Source organism: Mya arenaria, chromosome 9 (assembly GCF_026914265.1).
Source record: "Mya arenaria isolate MELC-2E11 chromosome 9, ASM2691426v1".
Lineage (NCBI taxonomy): Eukaryota > Metazoa > Mollusca > Bivalvia > Myida > Myidae > Mya > Mya arenaria.
The window spans coordinates 50,659,707-50,675,117 of record NC_069130.1 but is presented as its reverse complement, the minus strand read 5'-3'; the positions used below and the strand labels follow the sequence as shown (position 1 = coordinate 50,675,117).

The 15,411-nt window shown below is 32.5% G+C and overlaps 1 protein-coding gene across 1 annotated transcript; it reads right to left on the bottom strand.

The window, feature by feature from the left end:
* Positions 1 to 11,430: 11,430 nt before the first annotated feature.
* LOC128246144 (cholecystokinin receptor-like) lies at positions 11,431 to 14,872 on the bottom strand. Its single transcript, XM_052964339.1, has 2 exons — positions 14,039 to 14,872; positions 11,431 to 11,850 (listed from the first exon to the last, which is right to left on the bottom strand). Exons 1-2 carry the CDS (start codon positions 14,870 to 14,872, stop codon positions 11,431 to 11,433), a joined length of 1,254 nt encoding a protein of 417 aa, XP_052820299.1.
* Between the last annotated feature and the right edge of the window lie 539 nt (positions 14,873 to 15,411).

The window sequence follows — 15,411 nt, the reverse complement described above, 5'->3', positions numbered from 1 at the left end:
TTGAAAGCGAAATTTACACATAAAACAAGACGAATGACTCCTTTTCCTGATTGATAAATCTCGTATTGAGATAAATTAAAATCAATAATGTAATATGAATACTCTACTCTGGTAGTCTACTAGAATAATGATACAATTAAACATGTAATGAACGAATAGCATAATGGAATGAAGTTAAAATTAAGACTGATCATCTGAGTTGATACAAACAATAAAATAAAAATTATAATTTTGATAAATAATTTACAGTGAAACATAAATGTTCAATGCATTTTTTGAAACACAAAAGGAAAAAAAATGAACATTAACTGTTTTATAAACAGAAGCGGAACTACATTTGGTTTTCAATTACATTACACGTACAAAGTATATTTGACAGCATGATTGATTTATTATAAAATTGGTTAGTTTAGGTAACGATATACGAGTTGGACACACACACATTAATTATTTACGCCATTTTGATTAAATTATGTTATGGACCGCCCTCCTTTGTTAAATAGATAAATTGTCTATACGAATTCGTACTATTATCTGGGGACCGTATTCAACATCACAGGATACTCACAAAAAAACGACAATACCAGCATGCGATCAGTTATTTCTGTGCGAATGGGGTACACAAAATATTCATAACGTCAAAACAACGGTTCTTATAAAAAAAAATCAACTTTGCTGCCTGATTACTTGACCAAATTTCCCATCTGCCGCCGAAAAATATGCAATTAAAAATTGTAATTTTTGTAGATATGTACGTTTGATTGTATTAAGGGATTGTATTAAATGATTAATTTATTAATTATTAATTAGTATTAATAAATTAATTGATTTTATTAATTTTGCATCTATATGCAAAAATGCATTAAATCCAAAATGTCAACGAGATGGCCGCCATTACTTTTAAATTATTTTTTTGATTGTGGCAATTATAAATAAAGATATGGTTGAATATTAACTTGGATATTACTTCTCCAAAATGTACTTCAGATTTACATAATGCAATGACCACTTCAAGTTCAAGGTCAATGTGAAGTCAAGGTTAAAGGATGACAACTACCTTTAATTTTGACTTTTCCTTTTTATTTGTCTTCATTTAAAGTTGATTTGTGTTCATTTTGTGTGAAACATACCGGCATAATTGTAAATAGTAAGTTCTTCATTTAGAAAGAAAGTGAAGGTTTATTTATTTGTCTTCAACCACTATGGTATCGTACCATTAGAAGGCTGCAAAGAAGGGTACACGATTACATGAAAGACAGATGAGATTTCGTATTTTATTGTGTATTACGGCATATTCATTTACCAAATGTTTACCAACATAATCATATTTCAGCTTTCAGAGAAACGTGTCAGGTTTAATTGCAACCACTTGGTTTCATACATGTTACCAAACTATAGTTCAAAAGATACTTTTAGGATCACAGAATTGACACATCAATGCTTAATGAATCAAACTTTAAAATACTAAATACACCATATAGTCTACTACATGTTTGGAAGAAGGCTAATTAATATAAATTATAGAACTATGCTCTCTTAATGGAATGTTGCATGAGTTTGTGTGAAGATGTACAATCTATTGTTTCTCAAACAACATGATTTGGAAAGCAACATCATCTAGCAATGAAATACATAAATCAAATGCATAGCCTGTTAATTGCTGAGTGCACGCCTATAGGCATACGATTATTAAATGAAGGCTATGATGAACAACAAAAACCTCATGCCTTTTTGCAATATTCGTTTAATTTCATTATAGTTCTTGTTTGTTCCTGTGCTGGCTTAACGATACTATTATTATTAATTGTTTTGTACGCAAAAGTATGATAATACCTCCGAAGTGATAACCTTCGATAACTTGCGACCGTTTAAGCTCAAGGACCTCTAATTTATTAAGCAGCTCAATCATGAAACACAGATTAACCCTTTTGAGTTTAAGGTCAGTTGGTCAAGTGTCAAGGTCGTTGGAGCGTTGATCTGAAAAGCCGTTTCCGTTAACAAAAATGAATAACGCTGCGGACGTGGATCACAAACTTAGTACGCAGGTTGGGTTTGACCAGCATATGGTTAACGCTTGAGCTTATAGCTTGCTTTGTACGCAGTCTTGGCACTGCAAGCTGATTCAAACTTCCTAATAATTCTTAGGAAAGTAAGCGGAATGTGATTCATAAGCCTTCATTGTCTTCGTAAAACAGTTGCCTTATATTGCAATTTTAATTGGATCATCACAGCATTCATACTTGACAATGAATGCTTTGTACTTATATTAAAATACGGTAAACATGATCAATGCATTTTACCTACATTATTCACTTATGAGTTATCTAGTGCAGAATATGTGCAAAGATATACCTACTAATTTGTAAAATGACCACTTGAATAAATAATCAATTATGTCAAACAATCGTATTTAAAAGTTCATCAGTCACGAATTAACATCCACGCATTGTGTGGTAAGTTATCATATTCGTTTTCATACTTTGCTCTTTAAAAGTATAAGCTATCAATATGTCCAACTTGCATAGTACCTTGGGAAGGTTGTCATGGACACATGTAATATACCAGAGGCTGTATGACCATATCGGTCCAAATACGAATTGTTACCTGTCCAACGAGGCCTTCCGAATTCTCCATTGATATATTTACTAACAAATTATGTTCCTTAATGAACCATGGATGGAACATGGAACATAATCAGCAATAAAGGCAACCATAAAATATCCCATTGCGGATTTTTAGCGGCTTAAATTGAGATTCAAGACGTAATAAATATTTAGCTGTTTCCACATAATTTCATGTGTTCAAATAAATTAGAAATAAATAGTTACATATTATATGAAGCATTACACGGCCCTTCAGGAATACATTTTAATTGCATCTCGTCCGGGTGAACATTTCTACATTTAGCTTTAATGTGATAATTATTATATATCTTAACACTTGATAAGTCTTGCGTTTATTTTTTATATATACTTCCAAATTAACCATAATGTTTGTTGGTCAGTTGGATATGAAGTATAATAATGGCGTTCGCCTTTCTTTGATCGGATATGTAGAAATGCGTATACGGATGAACGCGCTCGTATTCAGTTGTAAACATTCTCTTAAATACGGAGCTAATCAAATCTACAACTGATCGCTTGTACGGCATAAGAAAAAGTAGTTACTTTGTTTCGACTTTCCTTTTGTTGTAAGTAAAAGCATCTAGGTAAACAAGCTTCAATTTAGGTATACAAGTTGTTCTCTTGTAGCATTGGTTTATATAAATTTAATTCGTGTTCTCAAAGAATATCATTTAAAATAAAATGATCTAAGCTGTTGGTGGTTAAAGATATTACCATTATGCATGAAGATTGGTAGATGCTGAAATCGTTTTGTCGTTCTCTACTGTATCGACTCTGTTTTCTTTACGATAACATTTCACAAGCCTATGCGAATCTCACTAAGATATCCTATTCAAAGCGTCATTGTGGATTATAGCTGCATCAGAGGGATCATCAGCTATGACAATTGCAAACAGATTTGTTTTTAGAAATGAACAAAATAATACATAGGTGAGAAATAACAAGTGACCTCGGATAGAAAATCAAATGATCGAGTGTAAAGGATCCCATGGGTCTGCCGCTGCAATTCTATACAAAACACTTACTTCGAGAACCAACCAGTCATACCAAAAAGCTATAAAACTCGTTTGAAAAAAATGTGAAAACTAATAAAGTTTGGCGAAAGCTACAGTGCATTATGATGGGCGATGGAAGGTGATAAAATTAACAAATGTTGTTAAGTAGGCTAAACGTTTCTATACATTAATATTTCAAGAGCAATAAATACATTCAACGAACAATTACATAAAAGGACCACTATTTTACTATTGACATTCAGTTGACTTTAAAAACGAAATTATCTCTTATTGAGTCACTTGTTATACCTGTAATAATGTATGGCTCAGACGTATTGACGTATTAGACAGAGTAAAGCTGCACTTAACTGTTTGGAAATTGCTCTTAGGATCGCCCAAGACGTGCATCCGTTTTGGTCGAGCTGGGTAGATTCCCATTTCTTTGTATATGTGAAGAAGGGCTTTGAGCTTTTGGGCAAAGAAAATAAAAAACGTCGGATTCACTTATGTTAAACATTAATATTGAACGATGAAACTTGTATAAGCAAATGTAAAAATTGCATTCTGTTAATTATCAGATGTCAAGTAAACAACATAATACGACATAAATTATAGTAGTTTTATGACTGATTCGAAACGCTCCGTAGAAATGTTTGTCAATCAATATTAGATGCCTTTCAATAATGCATTATTCATGTCATGAAATGATCACCATCACGTACACACAATAGCTCGGCCACATAACACGAACAGGCAACGTCGAATGATTGGTATTCGTGCATATACATGGTTACAGTAGGACAATATTATTCTTCTCCCTGGGTACGACTATGTGGATAATATATCATCTTGATAGTTTGAAGAAAATACATATGAGTCAAGTGTTTGCCAGGAGGTTGAGTCTTGTGTTATGTTACACTATTATCATTTGAAGTTCATCTGATCGTCGTGTATATTGTTTTAAAATCAAGTAAGTTTGGTCCTTGGTAAATTTTGATACAACAAAAAACGAAATTGCACAAAAGAGTACATCAATGAATGTGGTTGATCGAACATATTTCGTATTCTAAATGTTGACTTTTGGATTAATTATTGATGAAATATGTCTTTTATTTTGACGAATGGAACATTGACCTTCTCACACTATTTTGTTCATTGATACTGATGTCAGTATCACTTAGGGATGTTAAATCAATGTGAACATGATTATAACTATAATCAAACAAACACTTACTGCAATACCCTCTAACCCAGATAACTCGAAATGTCCAAATGTTAAAGCAAATATCATGAGCAACCTTACTACCGAGTGCGAAAGTGGCTTTAAAATCACGATTAAAATTAAATTGGAATATTTGAAAATCTCCAACACTATCACAAACAAACTGGTTAAATACTCTCTCTCCTACACTTTCTATGTGCCTTATTTTTTTCCAGAAACATCAATGATTTATGTACCGACTTGTATAATGTCATTTTAGTTAATTTGTTTTATTTATTTTTGATTTCATTAGATTCTCGGAAATAAGTTGTTTGTGCACACACTTTAACTGTGTAAAGCGAACAAACTGTCCTTTATTTATGTCAATATATCCAATAAATACCAAGATATTTAGACGGCTATTGCGAATCCTTTGAAAACGAATACACTTAAGACATTTACTAGTTTTCTTATTAACGTTAAAATGAATTAAATTTGATGCATATTACAGAAGTGTATTCATCTTACTTTAAAGAAGCTTGTTGTGGTTGAGATCTGTGAGTTGCATCGATTCCGGACAATATTACAAACCAGAAGTATTTAATACATTGTGTAAAGAAGTATGAAATCATTCACCAGTGTTGGCAACCCCTTCACAGGAATCTGTGCCTGTGTAAATGTTTGTGATTTGTGATTACATGTAAAATAAAACACACCGCTTGTTGACCCACCTACACTGATTTCCATCGATTATGAAACAAATTAATTAGTGTTAGGTATTAAATATGTTATGTTTGGTATAAATGAAATGAAATTAAATATAAACCGTCTTTAGGTTCTATGCAACCAAATTAATTTTCATCTCACTGAACGTCGTTTTTACGACATTTTAGACTGAGTCATTGCTTTATGGTTTAAGGTTTAGCGGAATATGATTATACTCGATTTAAATATTTTAAGATTTATTTTGAAATGCCAATTAATCTGAAGATTCTTGTGGAACTTGATATTTTGTTGAATCAAAAGTTGTTTAAAGATGTTATTACATTGTTCTTATATAACGCGCAGAGCATTTAACACATTCGTTGAAAACTTAGTGTCGGCATTTCCCAGAAAATGTAAAATACTCTTTACGGTATATTGCGACAACAAATTCAGTAATAAATACAGTCGAGTTAGCCAAGTAATATTTTACCTCATGAAATGAACAAATATATAGCAGCATTAGTTCCCAATGTTTTCATATGAATAGTTTGAAATCCTAGAAAGGCTACGATAAATGGAGGCTGTATGGTATCCTAATTCTTTACAAGTAGGGGGAACCATCCTTCCAGGTCTCGGTCGAGGTATAACAAATGCACGCTTCATCGTAGCTGACACTATGTGAAATATTAATATGCTTAATAAATTTGTTCAAGCAAAAGTTTTCATATGATAAGGCAGAAATCAGAAAAAAGGAGAAAAATGAAAAATTGCCAAATTTTACAATACATATGTCATATACTTCAATCTCGCTCTGGGCATTATCGGAAGCTTTTTATTTGTTTAATATTTGACAATTTAAATAAAAACAAATGATGTTAAATGACTCATTTAATGCTTATTTAAGAAATAGCCTTGCGAATTTAAGGAATACTCTTACTAAGTTAAAGTTCCGTTCTTCTGAATTTGAACTCTGAGATATAATTAATAAGGACATGCTTGACTTGGTTAAGTTCTGATCATATTGAGCTGAATGAAATAATTTCAATTGGATGAGATCATCATGTTTACTTACATACAAGCAGAAAGTACGATTAAAAACACAGTTGAGTTAAAGAATTAGCGTCATAGAAGTAAATTCATCTGCACCATGCCTTCCATTGTGCTTGCGCGCACATGCAGTCTTCGGATTTTCCCCTGCAAATAGACGGGCCTTATCATATGAGCATCTGCATAGTACAGCTGCCCCTCCACTTAACCGCAAACAATATCATATTGCATGTGTACAATGTAAAGGCAACCTGGCGGCCAATGTGTTTGTTCTCCTGTAATCAGTGCTAGAACAGTATCAGGTTGAATGTTTCTGTATAAATTATGCAAACGCATATTCGTTTTAATGCTTCTTGTCTTGAGCAGGACATTCAATGATATATGAAACGTGGATAGAGATACTGAATTGAGTCTCAATATATTCCAAATCTAAGTTCGTGATTCAGAAACAAACATTGCAAATGGCATGCATGTATGATTTTATTTGCTCTCGACCATGTTCTTTCAGTTTACGACTTGATTAATGAGCTGTAATGGAAGCTATTTATTAATCATTAATAGGAACATAGAGGTATTTGACATAAAAAGCGATATCACCTATCAATTTTGCTGAAATTGGCGTGTCTCGTAAACGATGTTATCAGGACAGACACGTTTGTACGTATATACAAAAAAAAGGTGAGCAACATCCGGACAACAATAAAATGGGGACTATTTGACAGTGATAAATAGTAAGGATTATAATCAGTATCACTGATGTAAAACTCAACTCATCTATAAGATGCAATATATACCAAGTACCTTAATGTATTGTATTAGTACAATAACACTCTGGCAGGAGCAGAAGGCGACCACACAAACTAAGAACTTGAGTAAACTTCATTAAACCTGATCACACTTATGCTTATGCCAAAAGCAGTAAAAGTGTATCAACACAACACTCTACATGGAAAGAACCCCTAGTTGAATCATTTTAATAGCCATATTGAAGACTTTTCAACCCCTATTATTTGATTTTTTTTTTATCATTGTTTTTTTACGCTTTTAGAGCACACGTCAATTATAGCAATTAACACATTGTTATTGAAATACAATTAAAGATGTGTTTCACCAAACTTTTGTTGTCTGGATAACACAAAAATTGTATACTTGCAAAAGCAAATAAGTGCATAGAAGGTGTTATTTTAGTATATTTTAATAATAATTTATCGTAGTGTAATAAGTTAATATTAATTTAATTCCCTGGGTTATGAGACTCAGAAAACCATACACATATTTTTTCGTAGTGTAATACGTTAAGAATAATATTCTTGGTTGGGTTATGAAACTCAGAAAACCATACACATAATTTATGGTAGTGTAATAGGTAATGATTAATTTCCTGGGTTGGGTTATGAAACTCCCGTAAAAACCGTACACATTATTTATCTTAGTGTAATAAGTTAAAGTAAAGTCAGATTTTGATGCCTGGTTACCCCGAAATGTTTTTGTATTATTCTGAAGTGTATTACATATTTGAACAAATTAACATATAAAATGGACATAGTTATGACCATACTTTTGTTCTTTAAGTAACAAAATTAAATAATTGCAAAAGAAAATAAACACATAGAAGGATTACAGAACAAACTCCATATTTTGCTTGTAGAACACCGATAAAAACTTCCACTTTAACAATTATCAATCTTTCATTGCTTTTAAAAACGGTCAGCGGTCAAAACATTCTGTTTTAGTATCATATTGCTATTTCAGTACAGTTGGATTTTTATGTTGATAATGTAATAAATGATGTTTTATCTAATAGTTTCTTAAAATTGGGGGAGGGTAATAAGTAAAAATTAAGCTTCTTTTTTTTAAAAATCCGGAAATCATACACAATATTTATCAAGCTGCTTATGGATTGAAACGATGGCCATCACGTTATTACAACCTTAATTAACTGTCACTTTCAAGTCACTAAAACCTAAATTTAAGGTGTTATGAAGCCCCTTAATCCCTTAGGAATTTATCTTCATGTGACACGTCTTGCCAATTAAAGGTTTGTTATTCTTTTAGTAATTTGATATCATTTGAAGCTCAATGTATAATACATTTTGAACAACTTTGAACTCAATGTATACTTTTGTATTTCTTAAACTTTCTCTGCTAAATATAGATATTTTGAAATATTTTAAAGAATTTTATTTGAAGATAAACCCATTTTGTGTTTTAAAATGTTAAAATTACCAGTCATGCATTTTTTTATTTATTTCCATGTAAATATTTTATGTATGATTGTATTATCATGTGTTTCAAGAATGTATATTTTGTGTTTGTTAAAAAAAATTCTAATATATTCTTGATTTTTCAAAAAAAAAATCAAAAAATATTGCTTATTGGTGTACTTATTATCAAATAAAAGGTGAGATATTAAGGTGTTGAAAAGTGTTTGTTTTAAGGGGTTGAAAAAAGTCTTTGTTTTAAGGGGGGTTGAAAAGTCTTAGCACTGTTAGGGGTTGAAATGACAAAGGGGTTGAAAAGTCTTTGATTTCACAAATTGCAAAGGGGTTGAAAAGCCTTGGGGTTGAAAAGTCTGACAGCCGGACTTAAGTATTAATTTGAAATGGAATATACCAATTACTCTTTAATATAAAGAGAAAATCACTTGATAAGCAATCGTGAAGTGCATTTCGGTATTTATAGATGATACTTTGATATTACATGTTTTGAAACCGACGAGTTTTGAAATCGATGTAGTCAATGCCACTTCCTAGCTCTCTTCATATTCGCGGAAAAATAAAAGCACTGGAAGTGCATCGAGACTGAGGAAAGGGTAAAGTTATTGTCGATACTTATTTTGATGACTCAAAGCATTGATTGCGTGATGCAAGTGCTATCCACTAACTAAGGAGATGGTATAATGCATAAAAGATCATACATGTATTAACATTTGTAACAGGTGGTATATTTTATGGCTACGTGTGACCTGTACTTGTACAGTACGGTTGTATTTTAAGCAGTAAGGTAGCGTTTTACAGTAGTTATGTACTTCCGACTCCGGTTTGCTTTGGTAGTGGCAAGTTTATAAAAAGTATAGACGTGGAGATATCTATTAGTATCAAAGTAAGTTTGTATCATATTCATGTTTTTATATTCCATAAGTTTAAATGAATATTTGGTATCTTCTTATAAGTTTGAATAACGGTCTTATTTATTATAATTATATGTTTATTTCTCTTCTGAAACTTGGGCAATGAATCTTTATTTATCTTATGTGTCACTAAACTTTAACTAAAATACTGATATGCATGTTTGCAGCCTATAACAACCAGTTACTGAGTAATAAAGCAGCTCTACACATATCACCGTGAGAGAACCACTGAGAGAGTCTGAAGGAGCATTCCTAAGTAAGTTGTCAAACATTCCTGTCAGGGCCTTGTTTTTAATATATTTGTATGTCTAAAGAATTAAACATGTATCATACATATAGTGTTGTATATGCTTTATTTTAATTCATATAAAGAATACATGTATTTCAGAATGTCTTTGTTAATATTATTGTGTGGACTGCACAGCGAAATTTAAGGCATCTTATTATTTATTTCAAATATGTATAGACATTCCCAGATATATTATGGTTCGTTATATATAATGTGTTTCTCTTTTACAATGTATTTTTAGGACGACGGCAGTCAGGTCGCCAGACGTTCCTTAACATTGTTGTGTTATTATGTGAGACAATAAAGACTAAGAAAATTACAATAGTGTTTCCTACATACAGCACGGCCACTAAGAAATTAAATGTACAAAGTGACGTGAAAAAACGTTGCTCGTGAGAGTCATTGAGCTAACGCGACAGAGACAGAAACTTTATCTTACTTAAATTTGCAGAGCATCTCTACTTATTTTCAAAACAACAACAACAAAACAAATCAACCGGTAAATACACGTTTATTCAAAAACATCGAGCATAAAGCACAACATTTATTAGCGAATGATATGTATGAAAATTCATCACCCGCTGTTTCTAAATTCAAAATTACTTAAAGTTTGTTATATTATACATAGTACTTATATCACAAACTTTAAATAAATTTGAATTTGAATCAGTACATGGAACGAAATTTGATTTCACTGTTTCTTATTTTGTAGCAAGTTTATCTGTGACAATAATTTCCTTTATAACGTCACTTTGCTTAAATGTGTTGCAATTATATAATTGAATTTCAATAACCCGTTTTAATGAATTATAAGAATGTAGAAAGGACACATTTGTTGAGTAAATGTAAGATTTGATATAATTCTCTTGTGAACAGCATAAGTAAATATTCAACATGTGGCCAAGACTTTTGTAAAGAATAATCTTTTGTCCTAATTCGGTGAAATATAGTGTAATCTTGCACTGAAACAAATCGTATCCTCTTTGTTATCGATAGATTGCCAAGGAATCATAAGATATAATACCAAACGTACGTACTTTTGGTTTTCTGTGCACATATCATTTAAAAAAACAAAAATTAAAACAATTCAAACATAATCATTTTCACTTTTAAACTGACTGCTATTTTCAAAACACATTATCATTAATGATCAACAACACTTTTTTGCATTTAGCTGAAATCAGTAGTATAATATTAAACTGTAAATTTATCATTTTTTATACTGAACGACATTATCACTTCTACAGACCCAGTTTGCAACCGTTTGCTCATTATTCATAGTAAATTAATAATTTCGTGCATTTATTTTAATGAGTAAGAAAGACAATGTGGCAGAGTTTGCGACGTTATTAACAAGATAAGTATTTCACAGTCATTGAGAATGTGTTGAATGTTTACAACAATTAGAAAACGTGCAAATTATTTAAAAAAAAACATGTTTAACGAACAAGGGGTATACTCTGGCATTTAAGAACCTTTCCAAGGTCATCTCTAAATGACTTGTTCATGAATGCGTAAATGAAAGGATTTGCAGTATGATATACAAAATACATGTAGAAAATCACGGCGTTAAACTCCATTGCTTGTAATCCCATAAGCCAAGCTGGCAAAAATGCAACTAGAAAAACAACGGTAACAACAAACAACATGACAGCTGTCCGAATATTGGCCAATAATGTTTTCTCTTTGATTGATATTGCCCGCGGTCCCTTTCTCGGCTTTGGTCTCATTGGCTGCATCTCTACATGCGTTTCTTTGTCAACTTCGTCATTTTCAAGATTTGGATCGCTCCGTCGGCCACTGTGAGGATTAACGTGTGTCACCGCTGTGAATTGGGTTTCAACAATCGAGAACTCAATCTGAAGATAAATTAGAAAAAAATAACGATAGTAATTCAAGATTACATGACAAGATGCTAATTATAACGACGCTATTTCCCGTGTAGACATTTAGCTCATTAATAAATGGATTAAAATGAAAAATTAACATCGGTAGTTCATAACCAATCCCATCTGTTCAGTTATTTTACCGATATTCCTACATTTGGAAGGTTATGTAAATCAGGGCGCTGTTGGGCGAACGCCAACGCACGTATTGTGTATTTGTCAAATGAGTAGAACTAAGTTTATTTCAATACATTTGGTTTTTTTAATAATGGCCATGGTTAAAGTTTTCGCACTTCGACGGCACCGATAAAGCGACCGACGACACTAACATCACAAAGGTTATAACAATAACTGGAATTATCTGAAAACCAGAACACCTAAAAACTGTTTTTTATTTATGACTGTTTCAAGGAGTCAGTTCTCATATGTGTCTGCTACTGAAATATGATGCAGAAAAAGTCATATTCTAAATATTACCACTTATTTAAATATAAGGACACATATATACTTCGTCTTATACTATATAGATGCTCAAACACATATGTTTCTAATCCGTGGTAACACGTGTCGTTTAAGGTGTCACTCTTTTTGTCGATGTACAATACACTTTTATTCATGGATGTGTTATGACAGAGTATTTGCGGTTAATCCCTATACATTTGGTTTACTAGTAGTCAATTATAAATGAATATAACAATTATTAAACGAACACATTTTAATATGTCACTGAAAAAACAACTTAAGCAAGCATCGTTACATTGCACAAGGCTACAATTACATTTCAACTACGTACTATCATCATTGATGTACATTGTATAAAAATTAAATGGGATAAATCATCAACCTGCCAGCCTTCAGAGATCTTTAAGGGACTTTACTGTTTAATTCTTCTATTATATGCAATAATTTTAATGCCTTTTAATGTAATTCTATAGTATTCTTGGCAACCTTTTGTACAGCAATATCATCAATTAGGTTTGTACATTGTGGAGTTTCACTTCAGTTAATAAGCCTTACATTTCAAGAAGGCCACGATGACTACCCATGCAATTATACGCAAATGAAACAAGATTTCGAAATTGCAATGTAAAAGATATTCCATTTTGATCAGTATTGATGTATTTCTAACAACCTTATTGTCACCTAAAGTTAAATGTAGGTGTTGACAAATTTTGATACAGTATATAATCATACGGAATGAACTCATGCTGTTCTGCATATGTTTTAGAATTTAATAGGGGGACTACCCCGGTAGCAAAATAACCTATGTGATATTTCAAGTGGAACTTGATAGACATATAGTCATATTTCCTCCTGCATTGAATTACACCTGCGATGTGTATTCATGAAATGAATTTAAATACGTAAACAAGATTTAAACTCATCCGATATAACTCAAATGAAAAAAAAAATAATAAGAAATCTTATTCAGATGCCTAATATTGTATTACGTATGCAACATTTTACTTGTATTGTAAATGTTGCCATGCTTTTTGATATAATGATGAAAATTGGATACGCTTCTACATTAACTATTGTCTTGCTTTGTATAGGTATACCAGCTTTATAAGAGAAACGTACGGATGGGTAACGTATACTTTTACCGATAAATAACGTGGATAACAACTATTCAACAACCCGGTATACATGACATACATCAGACAGTTATGTTGGACTAAATTATCCAAATTCGGATTTCACAAGGCGCTTTACCTTTACACAAGCGTCGAAGTAAAACTTCTTGATCAAAATGTTACACTAATATTATTTTAATTAGTTACAATAATTCGGAAGATTATGACATAGATGTTATACACCCACTTCATTTATGAAAACATAGAAACATTGCTAAATAATAATTGAATATGACCTATTGCACTAAGGTGACTACAGACAAATGTATTTTGCGATTTGCATTGATAACTGATGCGTATGCAATCAAATAGCTTTCAAAATTTAATCTACATAATTTTACTAAGAAAATGATTTCTATTCTAAATAAGGTATTTAAGAACGGACAGAGTCAGTTATATTTGAAAAGGTCTCGCAAAACGGATTGGTGACTTTGTCTATTCCAAGCTGTTAAGAATATTTGAAGCAATTAGGGACAGAATGTTCACCGTCTTACACGAGGTGGAACGAGACTGGTAACATGACTTACGCCAGACGGATACAGACTGGAACGTTTTCTCTTGCTTCTTTTAGCTCGATGCTTGTATATTGACCGGTAAATCAGGCCATATAGGACGAATACTACGACAAAAGAAAGCAGGTATGTCCCAGCGTACACACGTTGATAGATATTCAGAAACTGAGGGCCAGTCAGAATATAACTTGGAGCACATAGACCTGTATAGAATAGGTCGTATCCAGCGTGCGCTTCTGTTTTGTTGTTGTATACATGAAGCTTCCCTAATAATTCCTTTGAGCAATTTGCATACACACGGTGGCCACCGGCAATCAAAGTTGCATTTTGGCCATAGTTTTCACTTACCGTATACATCATAGTTTCACTTGGACTGGCAATGGTTTTATTAGTAGGCACTATCAGTTCGTATGAGTAAACACCGTATGACAGAGATGTGATAACTCCAAATGTAGATGCAAAGAGCATTAAGCACAACACGATTACTTTTGCCCGAAATATATTGATAACATGTAGAAATGGATGGCAGATACAAAAGTACTTGTCAATTGCAATTGCCACCATTATGAACGCGGCGAATGGAACATTGCATGTGATAAAGAACATGTTAATCTTGCAGGCCACGTCATATCGAACCATGTAACTCAGGTACACGACAGCCTCTGTGAACGGCATAACAAACACACAGGTGAATAGGTCAGTTCCTGCAAGGCTCATAATGAAAATTCCCGCGGTCGACTTTTCTTTCTTATGTGAATAGATGTAAAGAACGAGTGAATTTCCGATTGTTCCGCATATGGAAAACAAGGATAGCATCACCATAACGATAACCACTGCCGGATCTTCCATTGTTGAGATTCTAAGATTACGGTCGTCTGTCGGATATTGTTATATCTACTTTCTTGCGTCGTTTGTCTGCATTAGCGAAAACTGATAACGTTCTCAGATACCTCCCTTGTCTGAAAATAAATAAATACGTCCGTTATGCATTGAACAACGGTATCTGTTACAAACTGTCATTCATCAAGTGTTTAACAATTAATTCTTTTCTTGCAAATTGTGTTAATCACGCAAGGCTGTATACCAATATCCCGGAAGAGCAATTCACTGCAATTTAAACACGCTGATATTTGCAACCATACGAATTCAGTAATACGATAACAACATATTTTCATTTTCTAAACAAAGTTAAGCTATTTTCATTAATCAAATTCCCAGCCCACCTCTCTCTCACCCTCGTCGCAACGCATGCAATAGTTAAATATTTTTTATTATGGTGTTTCTATTCTAATATTTAATTCAGTCGATCTATGTCTCCGACTCTCGCCAGAACAATTGCTGCTATGGTCCAGTCCAGGGGTACTTCCTCTTGATGTATCAAATGGGTC

Excerpts from the sequence above, each read along its gene's own strand:
- LOC128246144 (XM_052964339.1), bottom strand. The coding sequence starts at position 14,872 with ATGGAAGATCCGGCAGTGGTTATCGTTATGGTGATGCTATCCTTGTTT. Across the intron at positions 11,851-14,038 it reads CCAGTCTGTATCCGTCTGGC|ATTGAGTTCTCGATTGTTGA; the intron begins GTAAGTCATGTT and ends ATTTATCTTCAG.